This window comes from Vanacampus margaritifer, chromosome 19, assembly GCF_051991255.1.
Source record: "Vanacampus margaritifer isolate UIUO_Vmar chromosome 19, RoL_Vmar_1.0, whole genome shotgun sequence".
Lineage (NCBI taxonomy): Eukaryota > Metazoa > Chordata > Actinopteri > Syngnathiformes > Syngnathidae > Vanacampus > Vanacampus margaritifer.
In genome coordinates this window covers 5,016,618-5,042,031 of record NC_135450.1, presented here as the reverse complement: position 1 = coordinate 5,042,031, position 25,414 = coordinate 5,016,618, and the positions used below count along the sequence as shown (strand labels likewise).

Genomic DNA, 25,414 nt, shown 5'->3' with positions numbered 1-25,414 from the left:
GTGCTGTGGTGCACAAGATAAGGACAAACATTTTGTTGTCGGAACACCCTGTAAAATAATAATAAAAAGAGAGGGCTTGGGAGAGTCTCTGTTCTCCTCACGAGTAAAAATAACCTAAGTCACTTGTCTTCCTTCCTTGTCTATTGTTGAAATGTTCTAGGTTGACTCAACCTGACAACTGCTTATCCACAATGTTTTAACTTTGAAGCATGTTAGAAATGATTATACTGAACATACGAGGTTTCAAACATGTGGTCCAGGGGCCATTTACGGCCCGCATGGTGACATTTTATGGCCCCCTACTTGACATGAAAGTTTAACGTTATTGCGGCCTAGACATGAGGTGGCATAGATGGGACTCAATGTACTAGTCTGAAGATCTTTCACTTCCCAAGTTGATGACTATATCAGAAATTTTATCAACACATAAAACATTATTTCCCCATTAGCTGAAAAGTTGGGTGAGATGATTTGCTGTAAAAAATAAAAAAATAAAGTATGATTTTATTTAAAGACAAATGCAGCTGAAGGAAAATGTATTGCATAACAGCTGGCAGCAGACCAAGATGAAGAAAGATCAGAAAGGGAAGCACAGTCGGGGTGAATGAGTTCCAAGAGCGGCAGATGGAGAATTATTTCTGTCACACAAAAAGAACACAGAAATATTAAAAGTTTTTAAAAGTGTCACTTCAAACGGAAGGTTAAGAATTCAAATGTGTAACTTGGGTACCTTTCCTTTCCCCTTCCCTTTTCCTTTGTTTTTTGGTTTAGGCATGGCTTCAAACGTGTCTTTGACCAACTGATATATGGCACCGTCACCAAATGCAGTGGCTACTTCAAGGCAGGTTTGTTCTAAAAGAGCAAGAAAAAAATAGCCACATACAGACCCGCTTTCAAGGTTGCAAAATTTTGCTCAACCGATATTTTCAGGACAAATGAACCTTAAATCCAAACAATTTTTAACATTCTAAGTATCATAAAGCGTTAACGACAATGATTGTACGAGTACTCAACTCTTGAGTATTAATAAATATAAAATTAGCACTAACACTTTTGATGTATAACATTTCCCCCAAAAAACAATGTTAGGTAATTTTAATGAAAAAAACTACTTCTACTACTACATTTTTCATTCACATTTTTTAATTAACTTTTATATATATATTTTTACTTGTGTATATATATATATTTTTAAATGTATTTTAAAATGGTAATATATCCCTATATATCCAAAACATAGCATGTTCCCTTTAACTCATTTAAACTCAAAAATGTATACAGTAAATAAGTTTTTTAATAGTTTGGCCTGCACTCCCAAAAACGTACGTTTTTTCTTTTTTTTTATGCTAGTGCATGTAGAAGACTGATACACCTTTTGACATGAAGAGGTCGCTTAATGCAATGGTATTTATTACAAAAACGGCCAGCAGGTGGCAGCAGAGTATAAGCGATCAACCAGGGCCATGTTGCAACAAGCTCTTTTTGACAGTGTTTTTAACAGGTTTGTGAATAATGATGAAATTTAGCTATACTCTTAAGCTAACTGCTGCGAAATGGAAACGGATACAAATGTACCTTTTTTCCTGAAAAAATAAGACTCTAATCTTTCTTTTGGTAGGTTCCATGTTGTTATAGCAATAGAACAGAATATTCTGTGGACCTTGCAAAATCTGGCAAAATCCAGTTTTAAAAAAGCCGGGAGCGAAGGGGGTTGCTTCAGTGAAAATGGCTGGGAGTGAATGAGTTAAATTGCACAAAATCAGTTTTCTATTATTCTAATTTCTACTTCCTGACCGCAAAACGGCCACTGGTATCGGCCTGCTGTTGCGAGTACCGATACCTTCAAATGGGACAGATATGAGCCCAATACAATAAATGGTATCAGTACTCACCAATCCCTAACTATTTGGCAAGTATTATTATTATTCAATTTAAATTTGAATAAAAACAACAGTTTATGTTTAACTTAATTTTGCCCTTACATGACAGTTAAGTAGACTAAAATGGCACTTAAAACATTGCATGCACAATATTTAAAGATTTAATGATTATGAAGGCCAAAGTTCAACCACTGGAACAGATGAATGATATTTCAATTGTTCGTTATTCGGCAAATTAATTTAAAAATATTAACAGCATCCTGAACTATATTGGTTTCATTTTAGGGATTTGTTTAATTTTATCTAAAAGTTTAATCATGTTGAATTTGTGAAATGTTAACAAAACCTTTCTCACTATTAGGAATGCACGAGCCCTGATATCAGGCATTGATATTGATACCTGGCCTTATTTTATGGTATCGGTACTCACGACAGCGGCCGATACCAGTGGCCGTTTTACGATCAGGAACTAGAATTTAGAAATGTGAAAAAATGTGATATTTTGTGTATATATAGGGATATATTACAATTTTAAAATACATGAAAAAATTACATTTCATTTATACAAAAAAAAATATATAAAAATTTGAAATTAATTAAAAAAAAATTTATGAAAATTTTAAAAATGTGTTTTGTAAAATTATCTGTCAGGGAAATGTTATGCATCAAAAGTACTAGCTGTATCAGTACTTGGTATCTGTGACTACTTGTACTGGGAAAAATTTGGAAAAAAGTAGTACCAAACATCCCTATTATTTATAATGGTGATTTCTGATGTATGAGTGAAAATCACACCTTTCTTATTCTCCATGAAAAGATTGACACCAGCCGCAAAGAAGAACTCAACACAGGAAAGGTGCATGCACTCAATGGCCAGCATGAGGGGTGTGGTCCCCGTGATGGTCTGAGCGTTTATGTTTGCTCCGGCCTCCACCAAAAGTTCCAATATTTCCGCGTTGCCAGATTGAACAGCATGGTGGAGCGGCGTCCACAGGAACTGGTCACAAATATCCACCGTGGCCCTGTTCGGAACACAACCGTACCGGGATTTCGTTACACGACTTCAACACATTAACCCTAAGCCTTACACATTTAAACAACAACATATGCCTCAAAAGTCATACAATGATTTTGAATTTCAATTGTCAACATGGCAAGGAATACTTAACGCTCAAGAGAATTCACTTGCATTCACATGCATCACTAAAAGGGGATTTGAATTCATTTTGTTTTATTTTTACACTTTTGTTTGGAATTGACAGTTAGGAATGTTAAAATGTCACTGAAATAATTCTTATTTCCTATATTTTGACCACGCAATGCAATAATTCCATTTCCATGACGGATTTTTATTTTGAAATATAAAGAAACTGTAGGTTAAGCATCCTAAAACGGTGTTTTTAGTCCATAATGTAAAGGGGACAACTGTAACATTTCAAATCTATCTATGCTTATAGATATTTTCATGCCTTTATTATTATTATTATTTATTTATGATTGTTATTATTATTATTGTTATTATTATTATTTAATTTCAAGCTTTCGCTAACTTTTCATTTTAAACGTCTATAGATTAAATAACAAAAGTTTCAAGACGATTGCATGCATTTTGTAGGAGTTGGTTAAAATATGACATTTAAGGGCAAAAATGTTACCAAATTTAAAAATTAAATCAATACAGTAACTTAATATAGTTAAGTCTAGCGCATGACTTCAAAATACTTTATTGTAGGTCTTGGGCAGTTTCATATCCCTTTCATTTTTCTTAGATCTAGGACAGGTGAAACTTTCAACCAGAGGTGTTTTGCTAAAAAATTGGAGTGTATGGGTCATTTGGAAAAACAGAATCAGGTGTGTTGGAGGACGGAAACATCTAAATCCAACCTTTTCATCATAAACATCTTTAGATGAAACATGCAAAGTTTGAGGACATCGAAAACATTCTCTAGAAGGACTTGGTTAGAATATTATAACGATGTATTAGGCCAAAAACCAAAATATTTTTTTCTTAAGTGGCAAATTTGCAAGTTTATAAAGTGGCAAATTTGCGAGAAAAAAACAACTCAGAAACTTACAACAAATACACGTGGCATAGCTATAGTCTAATGTGAGGATTTTTTGGTGGTTAATGGGACACTGTTTATAAAATGAAAACAAAGGATGGAGACGGATTCATTCTTAATTTAAACTTTACTCGTCATACATGACAGCTAGAGCACAGCCCTTCCTGATCCCCTATCAGCTGACTAACACTAACCAATCAGATGCTAGCATACATTAGGTAAATGCTAGTGAAGAGAGCAGCAGATTCGACACATCAACTTAGCAACTTAGCTACTTGTACAAAAAATACCTAAATGTTTGAATGTGTAAATAAGAATTCTGGACACATAAATGTAAAAGTAAATTCACATTTTAACAAAAAATATCTATATTTATATGTGGCCCTAATACGTAGAATATAACCTCTATAAAAGGCCCCAAAAATTTGACAAAATTCTAAAGTAAATTAAAATGGCATTTTTCCTGTTAGTATTAGCATACGAATGGCTACAAAATACTTTTTTCTATGTTGTGGGCTGTGTGGGCCTCCAAACTTTTGTGGATCTAGCTGAAACGTATAACCGAGAATGCTTCGTTAAGAAGGAATTATGAAATGCAAAATTTGATGCCCCACTCCCCATCATATAGTATGTCGAAAATATATATATTTTTTCCCCCTGTAGTTGTCCCAGGTGTTGAGATGGTACGGCCCAAGTTTGAAGCCAATCAGGTTAAACATCGAGGATAAGGGGGCAAAAATATGACCACAAAAAATGGGACAAAATTGAACATTGAATAACTCATACAGTAGCTCCCTTCCTGTACATTTTTGGAAATGGCTACCGAAGATATGTGCCTACCAATTTTCGCAGCTGTAGGTTAAACATACCGGAATAGGGATCCATTAACCCTCTATTTTTTTGTACTTGTGTAGAAAAAAAATCAAAAATAATTTTTAGCAGGGCTTGGTGTATGTGTAAGGTTTGGTGAGTTTTTGTTCATGTTTAGGGTCTCAAAAATACGATTGTTTTCGAATTTTAATAATAAGAATTCCTATAGGGAGTGCACAGCCCTAAAAAGCTCTAATTTGGTAATGACCAACGCTAGAGACGGTTGTTCCTCACCCATTATCGAGGAGGTACTTAGCCACCTCGGAGTTTCCGATGGAGCAGGCCACCATCAGCGGGGTCTTGTAAAACGGATCTAGAACATCCACGGGAATCCTTTGACTGAAAGCCACTTCCAGAGACTCGATATCGCCGTTCTTCACGAGGTAGTTGATATTGAGGTAGATCTTGTCTGGCCTCTCTGTGTACCAGGCAGTGTCATCAACTACGGGATGTTCCGATGAAAGATCGTCATCCAGTTGTCGGGTGTCTGCGGTATTGTAGGTCTCCATCAAGTATTCCGGTGGGCCTCCGTCCTCCCGCCGGGGCCTGAACTCCGGTGGGAGGGTACAAATAGGCATAGGGAGGACAAATTTGGGCTTCTTCTTCTTCCCCTTCCCTCCCTTGCCACCTTTTTTCTTCTTGGGGATATAGGAGAGGAGGAGGTATGGTTTCTTGATGTAGCTGACACCTTTGATGAAGTCAGAAAGGTTTATCGTAGGATCTCTCCCAATTCCGTGGAACGAGATGACTAGCTCAAGTTGCTCTTGGGTGACCGGAGCTTGTAACGTTGTTAAAACCGAGGCAAATTTTTCACAGGGAACCTTATCGCTCTCAAACGCTTGCATCAGTTCCCGCTGGTATTCGTTGGACCAGTCGTGGAGGGTCAGAGCCCACACGTCCGTCAGGACCGACTCATCGGTGTTGGCCTTTTGTTTCTCAGCTTTCTTCAGCTCCTTGACAGCCGGTTTGAAACCAGCATCTTTGGCGATCTGACGCGGAAGAAGACCATCGTGGTTTTTTATTTTGGCGTTGCAACCTGAACATAAAGCACACGCATCACCGCACGGTCCTCAAATGGGCACCATTGATCAAATGTGTCATACCTCTCTGAGCCAGGAACTTGCAGCAATTGACGTTACCCGTTGCAGCGGCAAAGTGGAGAGCTGTGCACTCGTCCACATTAATCACACTCATGTCTGCTTTGAATGCAGACAGCAGCACAATCACCTGTAAGATGCAAAACGTCACATAAGAAAAAATGGCAGTTTGCAATCGAAAAGAGCATATTTCAAACATATCATTCTGTACGGAACTCGAATGGCTGCTGGGGATGTTTCACCTCAAAAAAGCCCCCCATGGCGGCATAGTGCACCGCTGACAAGCGCTTTTGGTCCAGGGCGTTGGGGTTGCCCCCCCTTTTTAGAATGTCTCTGACAAGCTCCAGGGATCCGGCTTTGGCAGCCTCCATCAACGCTGTCACACCAGTTTTCTAAGGATAAGTAGAATATTAATACTCATACAGTAAATTCCCCTATCATTACAAAACATAGAAAATGGCTGGATGGATGGATAAATGAACTCATTCACTGCCATTGACGGCTATAAACGTCAAAAAATAATTTGAACTATTTCTATTTTTTTCCCACTTTGTTAACAAGAGTATGAAAATCTAGACATTTTTTTATTGTACATTCAGAACAGATATGAAATTTGTGATTAATCGCGAGTTAACTAGTGAAGTCATGCGATTAATTACGATTAAAAACTTTAATTGCCTGACGGCGTGAATTTGTTATCTTTTTTTAAAATTATTATTCATTCATTGCCATTGACAGCTTGAAACGTCAACATTTCATTTTAACTATTTCTATTAGTTTAACATTTTTCCCCATTTTTGTTAACAAGAGTATGAAATCCTAGAATTTTTTAATTGTACGTTTAGAACTGATATAACATTTTGATTAATCCTGAATTAACTAGTGAAGTCATGCGATTAATTAAAAATCAAAAATTGTAATCTCCTCTTGCCCCTAATTTTTAATAATGTTTTTTCTGTTAAATGAATTTATGGCAATGAATGAGTTAATATACAGTCTTCATCTTATAGTAACAGACAGAACAATAAAATGTGCTTCTATGTGTTTGTTGCTTGGTTTATTGAATCCCCATTAGCTCTTGCAAAGTGCAAAAGCTAATCTTCCTGGGGTCCATAAAAGGCATAACAATGTAAAAATGTATGGTAGAAGGCACAATAAACATTTTGCCACTTAATAAAGCAGAATAGGTCATGGCTTCCTGCAAGTATTTTTGTTGTCTTGGCTCAATGAATGTTGGTAAACGCTGGTTTCAAAGTTTTATAATTGCAGTATTTACGCTAATGTATGTTAGCTATTCTGTTTTGCCTAATGTTATCAGTAAGCTAGCAGCCTTTTGTTGTATGAAATTAAATAGTTTGGTTAAACAATTTGGTGTTAAAATATACAATGTTTTAAGTTTTACCTTTTTTACGTGTCAAATTTACAATAAATTCAAGTGTCACATTATTATTTTGACATCTGTTCAAGCAAGAGAGCAAACAAGGGCTAATAAATACTTGAAGTATTGTTTTTTGTCAAACATTGATAACTGTCAGAACAACAAATTGTGTTTCTATTAGATAGTAAAAAGCACAATAAACCATTTGCCTTTTATAACAGAATAGGCCTAAGTCGTGGCTTCCTGCGAATATATCAGCTGTGTTCCAAATTAACATGCGTTGATTTCACATGAAGTCAAATTTGTGGGTAAACCGTTATTATTTAAGTATTTTTGCTGTTTTGGATCGATAAAGTTTGGGAAAGACTGTTTTCAAAATTAATATTTGCCATAACATCTATGCTAATGTATATTAGCCCTTCTGTTTTGCATTGTTAGCATCAAGCTATCAGACTTTTGTTAGACAAAATGATATGGCTTGGTTGAACAATTTGGTGTTATAATAGAGAATGTTTACATTTTACCGTCTTTTATGTGTCAATTTTACAATAAATTCATGTGAAAGTGACAAATTATTATTTGGACATTTGTTCAAGCAAGAGGGAGAACAAATGCTAATAAACAAGTGCTAATGAAGACAGAAAATGTTTTACTGCAATATTTTGAAGAGGTTTAAATACGTTTTTTAGACCATATATTATATTTTTCCATATAATTTTCAGCTGTGGAACCTATCCCCCCAAGATAAACAGGAGACATGCTACCCTTAACAATTAATAGTGCGTACACAAAACATTCTGCTAACAATTGTAGGCTCCCCCTCTCCTCCCTAACCTCCATCTAAATATGAACCTCATCTGTTGCATTGGGGTCGGCCCCTTTCTCCAGCATCATGTGACACATGGGAGCGCAGTCTTTGGCATTTTGGCACATCAGCTGAAAGACGTGAGTCCCCTGCGATGATACATTGTTGACGTCTGCCTGATACTCCAGCACCATCTGCAGACAACGTGTGTGCCGCCTTGTCGGGTAGATACAGTAGAATAGAACCCCTAAAGTGCGGGGAGAAAGATGAACATGTTCAGCATTTCCTGGCTAGCTTGGTCGTCACTAGCAGCTATATTGTTTGTCATATGTATTCAGCTGTCATGTTAGCCCTTTAAATGTTAAAAGAACAAAACAGTTTTGCCCTTCAGTCAGCTTTTCGCCAATATATAAGAACTTGAGAGCTTTCATTCGCATCAGCGGTTATCCAGCACAATTAACGACGTGCTAAGTTACTATTTTGCTAACTACTACCAACAGTTATTCAGTAGGCCATAGCTCCAAAACCCCTACGCCGATTGACAATTTTTAAAAAAAAATCTTTAGCATTGTGCCATCATTATAAACAAGAACACCGAGTTTCATTAAAATTTAAATATGCTTGGTTAAACTCACTTGGTGATTTGGCATGGAACAACCCCAATAAAACGTTTTGCTCAACCTTAACAGTTCCACTATACAAGAAAACATGCTTAGCCAAACACATATTGAAAGTCTCAGTGAAAAGTGCAATACGAGGATTCAGACATTCATCCTGGAGGAGAAAAGGCCTGACTATCAGGTTACTCACTGTTTCACAGAAGAGGTTCACCAGTAGCGGCTGATCTGTAATTACATCTACCCGTACAGTACACTTTTGGCTGCCGTCTATTTGCCTCTGTCCTTCAATCCGACACTCCCAATGACTCTCAAAAAGTGCAACTTTCAGTAGTCATTAATAGCACTGATGATACTTTGCGTAATTAGTGTGACAGCTTATAAATGGTCCCAAAGAAGGGCTTTAGGCTCTCTGATTGAAACTGTCTGAGTTACCGCAGCCTCATCAATATCTCATGAGACTCGCCCTGCATTTTGATGAGCTGGACGACCAAGCAGTGCCTTCAAATAAACCTATTGATCTCACTTAAGATGGAAAACACATCCATTAGGAACCTGATCCTTTGCAATCAAGCTTGAATTAAATGCAGTGGTGTAACCCCAGGCCAATCTATTACCTTTGGTTGTTAAAGACTAGCATTACAAGTAAAACACTCAAAAACAGGCCACTTCATTAGGTACGCAAACACACTGATTAAATATTTTACAAAAATGGTATGCATGTATTACTTCGATTTTGGTTTCCACGTTCATCTACAGTACGTAGTTCCAGCATTCGCCTTTTACCGCAATTAGCAAACAGAAACCAGACTCTCAAGTGTCCATGGCTGCAGTAACCTACCAACCTGTGATACATTCCTGTAGAACTTTCAGTGCACTATAAAAAAATAATAAAAAATAATAAATAAATAAATAGTAATATTTGCTTGAAAAAAAATAGTAAAGAATTTAAAAAAAAAAAAAACGAAGTAATTTCTATATTTTACCAGTTTATTAAAACTAAATAAAAGCTACTCAAAGGTTGAGGAATAAACCCCCAACTTTCAGGCTGGGAGACGCGATGCCACTCGTGCTGTGTGTTAGTATATTGCTGGTGTCAGGTGGAATCCTCGTACTTCACAGACCCCCTTTTGGTCTCATTTTGGACACACCAGCAATGTAGTGGCAAGCAACAAGAAGTGGCATGGCTCAGGTGGTAGAGTGGCTGTCTCCCAAGCTGAAGGTCCTCAATGCTTGAGTAGCTTAATTTAAAAAAAAAAAAAGAAAAAAAGGAAAATGTACTTAAAACTCTCCTTTTAAAAATTACTTAGATTTTCTGAGTGAAAAAAACATTACTAGGTTTTCTCAAGTAAATATCACTACTGATTATTATTATTATTATTTTTACAGTGCATGAAACCTGGCCCAAATAGTGAAATTTAACATCTATTTACCTGCATTGGGAAAATGAAAACAAATATATCTTTAACACAAATAGTTCTTTAAAAAATATAAATAAGCAAAAGAAAACCCCAGCTGATAATTAAATGCACTTTCTATTAAAAATTGGGAAAATGGTTGGAAACAAGCAAAACAACCACAAATATATTTTTTAAATAAAATAGGCTATGTGGGGGTCCACTGTACCATTTTAATGGCCTAAAAATGTCAAATTAAGTACATTATTGTTTTTACAAATTATTGTAAATGAACATAAAAAAGCTTGAAACTCTTTCAAAAACAAAAATAGCATGTTTAAAAGACGTGTACACATACACGCTCCAGTAAACAACAGCCATAGACATGAATAGGCATATGTCATGCTGCTTTTTGAGCTGCGCGCTAACCTAATGTCTACGTTTTCCATTAGGCTACATTTAATGCCGCCCTTGCTAACATGGTCGCCAGGTATGGACGTAGTTGGCTAGCCTACTGTATACAGATACCAGTCTGTATCTGTTGATTACACAACAGCGCCATTTACTGGCCAGTTCTGTAACTAACATACTTTGAAAGCTACTGTACTGTGCAAAGCGATGGACACTATTTTTTTGTCTGTTGGTTGTGGGTACATTAAATTGAGGTTCCACTGTTCGAGTACCCTACTCACCTTTGCCCTCGTTGTCTTGGATGCTCATATCAGCGTCATGGTCCGCCAACATTTTCACGATGCCATCATTACCCAGTTCCGTTGCTAGCATGATAGGCGTGTGGCCCCTCTTATCCCGGACGTCAGGGTGCGCCCTCAGGGAGAGAAGAAACCTGGTCAGGTCTGAGGAAATTGAGATTAAAAAGTCCGTCAAATCACTTCAAAGACTACGGAAGCGTATTGCGTTCACTTAAAAAACAAAAACAAAACAAAATTCCTGTTTTTCAGGGAGCTTTGTTTTTTGTGTGCAATTTTTTCTTTATTTTCTGTTTTTCTGAATATTTCTTTGTTTTACTGAATATTTTTTTGTCGGGGGAGATATTCAGAAAAAAGTATTTTTTTTCTTTTTCTTTTTTTTTAACTGAACTAAGTGTGGAAAAATGTCCACCATTATCGAGTCTGCAACAAGTCACTTGGAGTTCAGAGGTAAAAATATGTGTTTTCAGTTTTTTTTTTAAATAATCCCCCCGCCCTTTTTTTCTGTTTTTCCCGAGTAATTGGGAATGCTGAATCTCATATGTCATTGTGATTTTTATTCTCCACACTTTTGCCGTGTAACAACTCCCACATAACACTTCCGATTTACACTGTTCAAATTTCAACTTGCTTCAAAAATTATATATTATATATTATATAGTATATATTGTCTGATTCCACATTACTTACAGTATTTCAATTTAACGTTAAATATCAACTTTTCCCCATTCATTTTGAATGGGGCAGACATTGAACTTTTTTTGTATCACTTCCCACTCCCACTTCCATACATATAACTTATCATCATTACGAGGTAATGATGGCACAGGTGGCACAGTTTGTAAAGTGCATTGTCCTGTAACCAGTATGTCGTAATTTCATAATTTATCTCTCAATTTACTTGATTAGCATTCCACATGCATTCAAATCTTGGCATTCAGCTATTAGCATTCAGCTTTCAGCATTCCCACACAATTTCTCCAGAAAATTGCACTTAGTCTAGTTTTTCCTTTTTTTTCTGAATATTTTTCCTGCTGTTTTTTTTAAATATTTTTTTATGACAGAAAAAAATGCAGTGAACAGAAAAAAATATTCTGAAAATAGAAATTTAAAAAAAAATTACACACAAAAAACGAATCTAAATTTTTTTCTCAACTGATTGCGATACGCTTCTGTAAAAGTCAGCTGGGATATTGAGGAGAAAGACTGACCGAGCAAAGGTAGAAGTCATTACCCTGATTGTTGGCTGCAACCGCCATGTGAAGTACCCCGGTTCCATTCTGCGGCTCTGTGAGATTAATGAGGTTGTCCACCCCGAGGTTGACCATCATCTCAATCTGTGCCTCATCATTTTCGTGGATGTACTGCAGCAAGCGGTAGATCTGCAGCACCTGCAGGCGGATGTCTACCTCCCTTCCCGTCATGCTTACGTTCAACACAGACAACTGCAAATGCCAAGCGGCTCAAAACCTGATGACGAGAAAAATGTTTTACAAATAATGAGCTATCATCAATTCATAGTCTTCTTCAGCCATCTGGGTTGGGGTAGAAGACTCATGTTTAGTGGAAAATACAATATCGCAGTGATTGTCAAAAGTTGGCTAATACCTTATTTCAAGATATTGGTACTTGCGGCCAACAAGAATAGAATATTGCCATCTATTTCATGCACTTTTGAGGCAAAATATGCTATATTAGCATACATAGGTCTTTCTGTAAAATTATCTCTCATGATTTTTAAATTTAAAATTTTAATTTTTGCTGTTAAAATTTTACATGTCAAAAATTCTAGTGGTATCCGTACCCAGTACTTGTAGCCTACTAGTTATCCATCTGAAGCAATGTGGTTTCAAACATTACTAATTTTAATGTTGGCCATTACAACAGCATTTAGGGGGTGGGGGTGGTGGTGGGGGTGGGGGGTACTCTATGTAGAAAGTTTGCGAACTGCAGTATTGTTAGGTTGATCATCTCAAGTAACGTTAGAAAATCAAAATACACACGACAAAAATGTTCTTTGTGTGGGGACTCTCATTTTAAAAATTAGTTAGGGTGTTGAAAATCTGTAAGCAGTAAAAATGTACTTTACCATAATAAGTCAAATTAATAAAAGTAATGATTACTCAACTGCTTTTAAGAACGCACAATATATGATCATTTCATATAAAAAGCATGAAACACATCTAGAGTATATAGTATAACTCAACCTCGACCTGCTGAAGTGGCACTGATCCACTTGTATAGAAGTAAAAAGGTCATTTCATCTTATTTTGCTGGATAATGAGTGCGTTTCATTGTGGTGGTATGAGGATCATTTAGAATGGTGGAATGTACACTTTAATTGTTTACTGGCTGGACTGACATTTCTGCACAGCTGTTGTAAGCAGAGATAGACGCAAGAGTATGATAGTGGTGACGTCATGTTCCTAAATCACTATGACGCAACTGTATTCAGCCGTAATTTACAGCAATGTGACGTCATCAGGACGAGACGAAGAAAATCAAGAGCAGCAGTAATTTTGATAGTTTCCTACCCATGCCAATCATATCTGCTTGAGGCATATATTTTAAATGGAATCCATAAAAAAAAAACTATATTGGAATGCAATTTTAACAATAAGAAAAGGTAAGATTCAATCACGACTGCACTCACCTGCACTACGAACGCGCTAGTCCATTTAGCATTAACACATTCTCAAAAACCTTCGCTTTTATCAACATGTCGTCTTCCATCCATAACTCCAAGCAGCCGGCTATACAGTACTTCATTTCCAAAGCGTACTTGGCCTTCCTGTAATTGTTTCCTTAGTTGAAGAGGCGGAACTCGTCTCCATAGCAACGAAACGCGCCTTAAATCCCAGCAATACAATGTGGCACATTGGTGAAATGGCCATTTTACTCAAGTGGCAAAAGTACTCAAACTGTAGTTTAGAAGTACTTATGTAAAAATGAAACCGGCAAAATTGAAACTGGTTCTGCTCATGTACTTAAAAAAGTAAAGAATGATTGCTGTTAAAATACCTGCACGGCGCACAACATATTACTTCTAAACCGTTTCAAGACCTCTTCTCATGTCTCTCACCTTACATGCCCAAGCAATTCAGGTAGGGTTACAGATTCAAGGTCAAGGTCGCACTTGTGGTGATCAACTTACCTTCTGTAGATGTGACTTTGTTTCCACTACAATGATAGTCAAAGAATGAGCTGTCATATATTATTGAAAGTATTTAGCAAAGTGCCCGCTTTCTTTCCCTATACCCCCTTCCGAAGAGTATATATAATACAGTAACACAAACGAGTATGTGAAGATTGTGTACAGTAGGCTATATTGATTCAGTGGACAAACAGCTGTACTTCCGTATTAGGCCGCAAGGTGGCACTGTAGTTCAGAGCAAGAAACGCCACATTTAAGTAACTCGCCGTGGCGCACCCTTAACGGGACAAAACCGAAAGTCAAAACATTCAATCGAACTTACCTTAGGGCCCCTTCTCGCCCATAAAAATAGAAAAGAAATAAACAGTAAAGCACGGCGGTAAATGAGCATAGCTTGAACCACTTGATGTAATGTTCTTATCACTGCTGTGCAAACAGAAGTATAGTCCATTCATTGTTAGTCATTTGTTACTTTGTTGTGAGTCTCTTCCCCTACAAAAGGTCTAAAATGGTAATTGTACAATAAAAGTGACAAATTCCGAATAAAGTCATAGTGCCAGAGCCCATGTGTAAGTGTATTTTGTATTTGGCACACATATTACACAACATATAAAAACATGTACAGTACCTTGCAAGGTGAAGTGGTAGCACATAAAAATATATGATAAAATGCTTTAAAAAATATTTACATTCCTTCAAGAGTGTACAGTTCCTTGAAAAAAAATCCCATTCTCAACAATGAATGACAAGGGGATGTTTCTATCAAGTGAAAATAATACAAACAATATCTTACCCATCATGACAGTTTATTTATGCAAAAAATACTTTGTATGAAGGCATTGTTTATTTTAATTTCATTTTAGGATGTTTACTTCAATGACCATCAGTGGAAAGTTTTCCACTGATTGTCCACAACAATACACAGAATTCCCATCTTTGCCCCTTTCTGCCCTGCTCTTTCCTCTGTGGTCTCCAACAAGATGAATTGTGGACAATTTCACTTTTGCTCTTCCTGCAAAGAATAGTGGTTTAATCTGTGTCACACGCCTACTTATTTCCCTCCGCATTTTTGTAGGACAGTTGGCTTCCTGCATCATGGTTCTCGGAAACTGCTTGTGGTCACATTGCAAACGTCAGCATGAAATGAATAGCAATCATTAGAGAGAAAAATGCGTGTGAAAATGGCAAAAACATGAATGAATTGTATGCTGTGGGTGGATAACACGGAAACTCGCTTTTACCCCCTTTTATTTCATTAAAAAGGCACCTGAGGGGTATGATATCACTAATATTCAAGTTTTGGCAAGAAAGACGGATTTGTCAGATAACCAAAAAGTGGCTTCTGTCAATTATATCAAGACTTTAAGGAAGAGGATTAAGGCCAGTGAAGAGAGAAAAAGAAAAGGTTGGCTGGCACGATTCTGACTTTATTCTTAGCATTCTGACTTTATTCTCAGAATTCTAAGAATACTATTCTCAGAATAACTACTTTCTTTTTATTTTATTTATTTATTTTTTTTTCTGGAGAAAATAAAAAGAATAACTACTTTCTGACTTCCTCCCACAATTCATAGCACTATGTCACAGACTCAGAATTCTCACTTCATTCTCAGAATTCTTACTTTAAAGTAAGAATTCTGACTTCATTCTCAGAATTCTAAGAATATTATTCTCAGAATTCTAAGAATATTATTCTCAGAATTCTTACTTTCTGACTTCCACAATTCATAGCTCTACGTTACAAAGTCAGAATTCTCACTTTAAAGTCAGAATTCTGAGATTAAAGTCAGAATTATGAGTGTAAGAGCTATTTCTGTTACCTGTCTATTTGTTAAACCTCTTCGTGTCCATTTGCCCTGGCCCGAGACTACTTAATCAATGGGATGATGAGTCTCAGGGGTAACCCGTGGGAGAAGCAAACAGTTTTAGACCGTGGTCGGACTGAGATCATGTTGTGTCTGGTCATTATGGAATCCCGTTTTCTGTCCCAAGTGGAAACAAATTTGAACTAACTAAGTAAATAAATCATTTTAAAGTCGGAACTGGAGTGAATCTTCGTCATTGAACCACGCGTCAAAACAGCAACCCACAGGTAACCATGGTGATTCATTTTGATTGGCAAAAGGATTACTACACAGATTAAAGTGAACTCTCACTTTAAAGTCAGAATTCTGAGATTAAAGTCAGAATTCTCAATTTAAAGTCAGAATTCTGACACTGATGCGACACAGAATAAGATTAAAGTCAGAATGTTCACTTTAAAGTCAAAATTCCCGAGATTAAAGTCGGAGTTCTCACTTTAAAGTCAGAATTCCAAGATTAAAGTCGGAGTTCTCACTTTAAAGTCAGAATTCTGAGACTAAAGTGAGAATCTTGCCGACCCTTTTTTTTTTATTCCCCTTCACTGGCCCTAATCCTCTTCCATAAAACCTCAACGCTTTAAAAAAATAAAATAAAAACTCTTTAAAGCTGCAGAGTACAAATGATTGGTTCAGAAGTGGAAGCATTTTTATTTACGCCTGATGTCTAAAGTTCAAAATATGCAATTCCCTGAAAGAACCCTTGCATGCTCTAAAGACCCTCTTGGATCATTTCAGTCTCCATGACTGCCTGGTTAGAGTCTACGCTCTGAAAATGTGTATCCAATCAGACGTTCTCATACAGCAACATCCCACTGAAAATGGTCAAGGGTTCCGAGGAGTACGCCAGTTTGCCGGTGACCAGGTCGATACAGACCGTATCCCCCACCTCCATGGGCAGGATGATGTTAAAGACCGCCAGAGCTCCAGGGATGTGTTTTGCTTCCGCCATGGGCTTTTCCAGGCCCTCAGGCTGATATCCTGCTGAGTCAACTCGAGCCACACCGGTGTTGGATTTGGACAGCACCGCCTCGATCTTCACATTTTTATGGCCGGTCAGGATTCCACTGAAAAAGTACCTTCCTCTCACTGGAGCTGTGAAATAACCTACGGGGCAAAAGAAAGAATTTCGATATTACAGCACATCATCTCACAAAAGTGCATATTTTAGTGCTCAATTCAACAAAATGGATTAAAATATTTTTGTGTCTTATCATAACTGGATCTAGTTTGATCAGTTTGATCTTAAGCAAAATATGAAGCAATATTTCATTACTGCAACTTCTCTGGTTTATGTATGGCCTTGTGATTTATCAGGGCCTGAGGTCTCAATTGTTTTTGTAGGAATTACTATTATTTTCAACAAACCATCGCAAGTTTGAAAGCCTAAACATGAACAAAAACTCACCAAACTGCTCACAAACATTGAGCCTGGCAACATTTAAAAAAAAAAAAAAAAGTTCTACACGAGCACAAGAAAAAATATCTAATTTTGTGTTTCATAATTACTCCTTAAAATTGGGGTTGTACTTAATTGCCCATGACCTCTAAAAAATATTTTGGAGCCATATGCTAAACCTAATCTTCCGTCCGTCCATCTTCTTCCGCTTATCCGGGGTCGGGTCGTGGGGGCAGCAGCTTTAGCAGGGAAGCCCAGACTTCCCTCTCCCCAGCCACTTCAGCCAGCTCATCCGACGGGACCCCAAGGCGTTCCCAGGACAGCCGAGAGACATAGTCTCTCCAGCGTGTTCTGGGTCGTCCCCGGGGCCTCCTGCCGGTAGGACATGCCCGGAACACCTCCCCAGGGAGGCGTCCAGGAGGCATCCGAACCAGATGCCCGAGCCACCTCAACTGGTTTCTCTCAACGTGGAGGAGCAGCGACTCGACGCTGAGTCCCTCCCGGATAACCGAGCTTCTCACCCTATCTCTAAGGGAGAGCCCGGCTACCCTGCGGAGGAAACTCATTTCGGCCGCTTGTATCCGGGATCTTGTTCTTTCGGTCACGACCCACAGCTCGTGACCATAGGTGAGGGTAGGAACGTAGATCGACCGGTAAATCGAGAGCTTTGCCTTTCGGCTCAGCTCCTTCTTCACCACAACGGACCGATACAGCGTCCGCATCACTGCAGACGCTGCACCGATCCGCCTGTCGATCTCCCGCTCTAACCTACCCTCACTCGTGAACAAGACCCCAAGATACTTGAACTCCTCCACTTGGGGCAGGACCTCCTCCCCGACCCGGAGAGGGCACTCCACCCTTTTCCGACTGAGGACCATGGTCTCAGATTTGGAGGTGCTGATCCTCATCCCAACCGCTTCACACTCGGCTGCGAACCGCTGCAGTGAGAGCTGGAGGTCACGGCTTGATGAAGCCAACAGCACCACATCATCTGCAAAAAGCAGAGATGCAATGCTGAGGCCACCAAACCGGACCCCCTCAACGCCTCGGCTACGCCTAGAAATTCTGTCCATAAAAGTTATGAACAGAATCGGTGACAAAGGGCAACCTTGGCGGAGTCCAACCCTCACCGGAAACAAATTTGACTTACTGCCGGCAATGCGGACCAGACTCTGACATCGGTCGTACAGGGACCGAATAGCCCGTATCAGGGGACTCGGTAACCCATACTCCTGAAGCACCCCCCACAGAACTCCCCGAGGGACACGGTCAAACGCCTTCTCCAAGTCCACAAAGCACATGTGGACTGGTTGGGCGAATTCCCACGCACCCTCGAGGACCCTGCTGAGGGTGTAGAGCTGGTCCACTGTTCCACGGCCGGGACGAAAACCACACTGCTCCTCCTGGATCCGAGATTCGACCTCCCGACGGACCCTCCTCTCCAGCACCCCTGAATAGACCTTACCTGGGAGGCTGAGGAGTGTGATCCCTCTAAAGTTGGAACACACCCTCCGGTCCCCCTTCTTAAAAAGGGGAACCACCACCCCGGTCTGCCAATCCAGAGGCACCGTCCCCGATGTCCACGCGATGCTGCAGAGACGTGTCAACCACGACAGCCCCACAACATCCAGAGCCTTTAAGAACTCCGGGGCGGATCTCATCCACCCCCGAGGCCCTGCCACCGAGAAGCTTTCCAACCACCTCGGCGACTTCGACCCCAGAGATAGGGGAGCCCACCTCAGAGTCCCCAGACCCTGCTTCCTCAAAGGAAGGCGTGTTGGTGGAATTGAGGAGGTCTTCGAAGTACTCTCCCCACCGGTTCACGACGTCCCGAGTCGAGGTCAACAGCACTCCGTCTCCACTATACACAGTGTTAACGGTGCACTGCTTTCCTCTCCTGAGACGCCGGATGGTGGACCAGAATTTCCTCGAAGCCGTCCGGAAGTCGTTTTCCATGGCCTTACCGAACTCCTCCCATGTCCGAGTTTTTGCCTCAGCGACCGCCAAAGCCGCATTCCGCTTGGCCAGCCGGTACCCGTCAGCAGCCTCCGGAGTCCCACAGGCCAAAAAGGCCCGATAGGACTCCTTCTTCAGCTTGACGGCATCCCTTACCGCTGGTGTCCACCAGCGGGTTCGAGGATTGCCGCCACGACAGGCACCAACCACCTTACGGCCACAGCTCCGATCGGCCGCCTCAACAATTGAAGCGCGGAACATGGTCCACTCGGACTCAATGTCCCCCGCCTCCCCCGGGACAATGGAGAAGCTCTGCCGGAGATGGGCGTTGAAACTCTTTCTGACAGGGGATTCTGCCAGACGTTCCCAGCAGACCCTCACAGTACGTTTGGGCCTGCCTGGTCGGACCGGCATCTTACCCCGCCATCGGAGCCAACACACCACCAGGTGGTGATCAGTTGACAGCTCCGCCCCTCTCTTAACCCGAGTGTCCAACACATACGGCCGCAAGTCCGATGACACGACTACAAAGTCGATCATCGAACTACGGCCTAGGGTGTCCTGGTGCCGGGTGCACATATGGACACTCTTGTGCTTGAACATGGTGTTATGGACAGTCCGTGGCGAGCACAGAAGTCCAATAACAAAACACCACTCGGGTTTCGATCGGGGGGGGCCATTCCTCCCAATCACGCCCCTCCAGGTCTCACTGTCATTACCCACGTGAGCGTTGAAGTCCCCCAGTAGAACGAGGGAGTCCCCAGGGGGTGCGCTCTCCAGAACACCCTCCAAGGACTCCAGAAAGGGTGGGTACTCTGAGCTGCTGTTCGGTGCATAAGCACAAACAACAGTCATGACCCGTTCCCCCACCCGAAGGCGGAGGGAGGCTACCCTCTCAATCACCGGGGTAAACCCCAACGTACAGGCGGCTAGCTGGGGGGCAATGAGTATGCCCACACCTGCTCTGCGCCTCTCACCGTGGGCAACTCCAGAGTGGAAGAGGGTCCAGCCCCTCTCGAGAGGATTGGTACCAGAACCCAAGCCGTGTGTGGAGGTGAGTCCGACTATATCTAGTCGGAACTTCTCAGCCTCGCACACCAGCTTGAGCTCCTTCCCTATCAGAGAGGTGGCATTCCATGTCCCCATAGCTAGCTTCAGTAGCCGGGGGTCAGAACGCCAAGGCCCCCGCCTTTGGCTGCCACCCAACTCACTGCGCACCCGACCCCTTTGGCCCCTTCCACCGGTGGTGAGCCCATGGGAAGGGGGACCCATGTTGCCTTTTCGGGCTGTGCCCGGCCGGTCCCCATGGGTATAGGCCCGGCCACCAGACGCTCGCCTTCGAGCCCCACCTCCAGGCCTAGCTCCAGAGGGGGGCCCCAGTGACCCGCGTCCGGGCAAGGGAAACGAAGGTCCAAGGTTTGTGTTCGTCATTGGGGTCGTTTGAGCCATGCTTTGTCTGGTCCCTCACCTAGGACCTGTTTGCCTTGGGTGGCCCTACCAGTGGCATGAAGCCCCGGACAACATAGCTCCCAGGCTCATTGGGACACGCAAACCCCTCCACCACGATAAGGTGATGACTCACGGAGGAGCCATATGCTAAACCTAATCTTCTTTTGGAATTTGTTTCCGTTTTTGGCCTTTCATAATGGTCTTATTTAAAAAAAAAAAAAAAAAACCTAAAAAAAAACCTAAAAAAAAAACCTAATGAATTTATCCAATTGTCTTCAAAGTTTGAGTGTTTTATCTGAGATGTTTAAGCTGAATCATCAAAAGCTTTTTATTTCATTGCACGCTGTCCACTGTTTGCAAAGAAAAAATTATGCTGTTTTTGAGCGTCTAAACCTGGGCAGACACTCACTTACAAACACATCAGACCTGGCATAACAATCAATATTTTAGAGATTTCTTGTGTGATTTTTAATGGCTGGTTCAGTCTATTTTTTAAATTTCTTTTTTAACAAAGCATTCTTAGTTGTACGTTTCACCTAGATCTGAGAAAATTGGGAGGCATACTGTAACACCAAGACCTAAAAAAAAATAAAGCCTTTTGGAGCAATTGACTAAACAGGAAGTTTGCCATTTTGAATTACTTTTGAATTGGATGACATTTTTGGCCTTTAATAGAGGTCAAGTTTGAACGATTTCCCACAATGTAATAGATTGTTTTTAAACTTTGGGTGTCTCATCTAAAGATGTTTAAAAAGTTATTGAAAGCTTTTTATTTCACCGCACACAGTTGCAGCTCTAGTTTTAAATTGCTTTGGGTCGATTTGGGATGTTCAACTGTGGTGTAGTCACTTTAATTGTTAAAACACTAAAATGACATGCATTGCAGTTATTTAAACAGACACGCTGAGAGCAAAACCTCTTATCAAATCTCCAAAACTTTAAACACATTTTCTGCTTTACAAACATTTTGCAATTTTAAATGCACTGATTGCGATTTTCAACATAAGACACAACAATCTGATATAAGGTCACGTTTGCCATTTCAAAACACTGACATTCAAAAATGATGCTACATGAGCTAATTGGCCAATTTATGTGCCAGCTGGCCAAACACCTCAATGGTTATACCTCAATCAGGAATTAAGCACTATAAAAAAAAAAATTTAAACAACAATGGAAGATGTGGGATAGAAAGGAAGAGGAAGAGCGAGGGTGAGAATGAGAGGGGGAGGAAGAGAAAGGTAGGGGTAGAGCTGTGCATATGTTCAACAGCATGTATGTATCTTCAAATATTTCTATGCATGTGAACAATCTGAAGAACCATTTGAACTGTTTTAGTATTATGGCAAAGCATACTAAAGATGAGAGTTCTTTTCATTATGCCCAACAGCTGTTGAGACATAAATCTGGTCATATGAATGGCGGCGTGTGTGCCACTTGAAACAAAAGTTTGACTTTGATAAAGCTATATGTAGTTTTGGTTGTAGTGTTTCATTTTGCAGGATATACCTGTTATGAGGGACTTTGCAGTTTGGGTATGTGGTTTTGTGAACTGTGTGCCTAGCTTGCAAAATTGTGTTTTAGCAAAAATTTAGAAAAAAAGGGAAAAAAAGAAAATATGCTAATTCAAACCTGTTCTGGGGTTATAGACGTCTTTTTCATTAACAAATACTTCGTTGAAAGCGATGGTTCCTACACCCCTCATGGGCCTGGTGAGCGCTGCAGAGAATGAGAGTCGTGGCACATGGGCGTCAGACCCTGCAAGACCTGATGGTGGGAGCAGACAGATAAGAAGCAGGAGTTCAAAACAGGAATGGGAAATTTCATGTGATGTTCAGTTAGATCGACACTGACCCTGTTCACCTCTGAGACCTGGAAAATGAGATGGAGAAAACACAAATAGTGAGTTACGACATCAGGATCTTATTAAGATAAACAATGAAACTTGCAAACCAGTTCTTGTTCGTATAGCCTAAAGGAGAGTTTTAGTTTAGTTATCTACCTGGGGGTCCAAGAGGTCCTTGTTTGCCTTGCTCACCATGAGGCCCCACCTTTCCTTGGGGTCCCGTAGCTCCCTGGGGCCCAGACTGCCCTCGCTCACCTTTGGGGCCCGGTAGACCAGGTGGACCTGGAGCACAGGAACAATTCAATTTATTTTTTTATAACTCCGTTTTGGATATGGGTCAAATAAGTGGTTTGAATGTTTGCTTGTGTCCAAATTGTGAAGGCCGAATTTGTCGGCTGCATGACGTCACTCCCAGCGCGACTCGACAGCACGCACGGACTTCCATATGAAGGGATTGTCAATGCTGCTTGTCAGTAACGCATTGACCGACACTCCATTCATTTGTAAGTCTGCGCGTGTTGTCGAGTCGCGCCAGGAGTGACGTCATGCAGCTGACAAATTCGGCCTTCGGAGGAGCCAGCCTTGTGAATTTGGATACAGGCTGTGACTTTTCTCCAGGTTCTCTGTTAGGTTAACTCAAGTCATGCTAGCAACGTAGCAGCTTCTGCTAACATTGGCTAGTTTACACATACGGCCCAACAGATATGCATTTTTTTAGGCCGATGTCGATGGCAATTTTTGGCAGAAAAAATGCAGATTTTATTAGATTTTTTTTTCATTCTCACAAGTCTTGGGACTTTTTGTGTTAACCTGGGACCTCAGGGATTGTATTTCATGCCATGTCATGTGGAAATGTGTGTTAAGACAAAAATATATATAATAATAATTCTTGGATGTTTGCATTCTTGAATTTTGAGACAAGAAAGTCTTTGAATCATTGAAATATCAACTTTAAATGTAACTTGAAAGGACAATGACAAAATAAAACAATAAGAAAGTGAAATAAGAATAGAATGAACTCAAATAATAGCAACGAAAAAAACAGTAAGAACAAATACCGACTGTTCTTTTAAGAGTACAGAAAAAGTTGTGATTGAATTCTATTAAAATAACTCGTTTTTCACACATTGGGAAGAATTTGTGCCTTTGCGTAGTGTTAGATCACATGTGGTGTTTCCACAAGATTTGTGGTAGATATTCGTTATTTGAAGGAAAAACACTCCCAAACCCGAAGCTAACTTCCTGTTAGCATTTTAATGGGATCCTTCCTTTGCTTTTAGCATTAGCGCTAGGCTGGTGACTTTATCACAAATGTGCACATAATCTCATGCCTGTTAGTGAGAGGTGCTTCTGGTCAGAGACTCAAGGGGGGAGCGGGGTATTATTGAAGTGAGGCCACATTCAAATCATGCTAGCAGTTTTAAAATCGCAAACTACTTCTTGAAGTGAAAAAAAAAAGAGACAAACTTCTTCTTCTTACTGATAAACGATGGCTCAAGGGAGATTCCTGAAACTTTTTCTGTATGCCAAGAAATCTGTGAGCTTTGACCTAGTGTGACTAAGTCTTTCACCCTGATGTTTACAAAAACTCCTCTTTCACACACTTTAGACTTTATAGCCTCTTAAGTGAATGCTTGGCAGGCCAGATTCTTTCTTTGGTCAATTTTTTTACATTCCCTAACTGCCTCCCATTAACCAAGCTCTATATCTTGTCCAAAAGTCAGATCCCATGCCCCGCATCCCCTGAGTCTTACCCATGAAATCCTGTCGTATGAAATCATGGAACTCCTTCGTCAAGTCTAGCAGAGATGAGTTCAGCCTGTGTATTTTGGAGTGGACGTTCTCGAGCTGCACATTCTGGATATTATCGATAAGATGTCCTTGAGATGTGACTGTTACATTGAGTCCATTGACACAGCTCCACAGCCCAGAGACATGTTGGTTGAGGCCCTCCTTGATCCTCTGTAAACTATTTGAAAAAGAGTCGAAGCGTCCGCACAGTCCGTCAAGCTTGTCGAGACGGCGTTCCAGGCCATCGCTTGCCCGCCGACACTCCCCGACTTCCGTCACATAGTTACTCCTGATCACTTCGATGTCTTTGCCAACGCTGCCGAATCGAATGTCTGAGTCTTTGACATGCTCAGCGAGATCGCTCTTCATATTGTCCACCTGTAACAGAAAACAGACATGCTGAGTGTGCGACACAAAGTCTATTATTCTGTGGCCGCATAGAGACTCATCTCAAAGCCAAAACAACTGTTACAGTCCATAAAGAAAAGACGTTTCAGTCCATACACTTCAATGAAATAACACATAAAACATCCTTGCAACAATGACACTGCTGCCATAAATGGTGTTCCATTCTCAAAGGCTATTTAAAGTTTCATAAAACAGTGGTTCATCACGGGATGATCTAGGTCTTACGGTACAAATTATGACTGAATCACTATGTAACATCTTAAAAATGCAATGACAGTCCATACATTTTAGTCCATACTTAAATACAGTATCAGCAGATTAGGTCTTAATCAGTTGTAGTACAGTTTACATGTATAAATTATATAACACCAACAATTTCAGATAGACCTATTAGTGCTATGTTCTTGATTAACAACCAAATCATATCTGAATATAACTCCCAAGGGTAAGAAAATGTATATTTGTATATGAGATTGCCAGGAATCAAACTGGCACCTTAACTGTTGAGTGGCCTTGTTTACATTTTCAGATACACATAAAGGACTTTATGAAAACAATACTGTGTAACTTAAAGCTGCTCAACGCAGGAAATTGATTTTCGAATAGCTACTGCCACGGCAGGCCGAAAACTGAAACTGCACACTCCCTTCTTCACCTACAAACTGCGTGTATGATGCCACATCCAAAGACGGAGGAAAACGATTGGCCAAAGGCTTGCAGGAGTCTCCATTGTGAAAA

At 40.2% G+C, this 25,414-nt stretch overlaps 2 protein-coding genes across 2 annotated transcripts in view; both read right to left on the bottom strand.

Annotated features, from left to right (window-relative positions):
• Positions 1-395: 395 nt before the first annotated feature.
• Positions 396-14,073, bottom strand: ankef1a (ankyrin repeat and EF-hand domain containing 1a). Its single transcript, XM_077553244.1, has 10 exons — positions 13,969-14,073; positions 12,049-12,284; positions 10,800-10,961; positions 8,141-8,340; positions 6,153-6,302; positions 5,917-6,040; positions 5,048-5,849; positions 2,676-2,902; positions 731-852; positions 396-638 (listed from the first exon to the last, which is right to left on the bottom strand). Exons 2-10 carry the CDS (start codon positions 12,236-12,238, stop codon positions 633-635), a joined length of 1,983 nt encoding a protein of 660 aa, XP_077409370.1. The 5' UTR covers positions 12,239-12,284; positions 13,969-14,073; the 3' UTR covers positions 396-632.
• Positions 14,074-14,536: 463 nt separating this feature from the next.
• emilin1a (elastin microfibril interfacer 1a) overlaps positions 14,537-25,414 on the bottom strand; it is a 40,463-nt gene continuing 29,585 nt past the window's right edge. Inside the window, exons 8-12 of the mRNA XM_077553242.1 lie at positions 24,232-24,646; positions 22,634-22,759; positions 22,486-22,503; positions 22,264-22,398; positions 14,537-16,934 (exon numbers count right to left, since the gene is read on the bottom strand). Of these exons, the coding sequence (XP_077409368.1) occupies positions 16,615-16,934; positions 22,264-22,398; positions 22,486-22,503; positions 22,634-22,759; positions 24,232-24,646 (1,014 nt within the window). The 3' untranslated portion in view covers positions 14,537-16,614. The remainder of the gene's footprint in view (positions 16,935-22,263; positions 22,399-22,485; positions 22,504-22,633; positions 22,760-24,231; positions 24,647-25,414) is intronic.

Coding starts and splice junctions, on each gene's coding strand:
- ankef1a (XM_077553244.1), bottom strand. CDS start 12,238: ATGACGGGAAGGGAGGTAGACATCCGCCTGCAGGTGCTGCAGATCTAC. Junction 6,303..8,140: donor ACCCCAATGCAACAGATGAG/GTTCATATTTAG, acceptor ACTTATCCTTAG/AAAACTGGTGTGACAGCGTT. Junction 5,850..5,916: donor CAAGTTCCTGGCTCAGAGAG/GTATGACACATT, acceptor CTTTATGTTCAG/GTTGCAACGCCAAAATAAAA.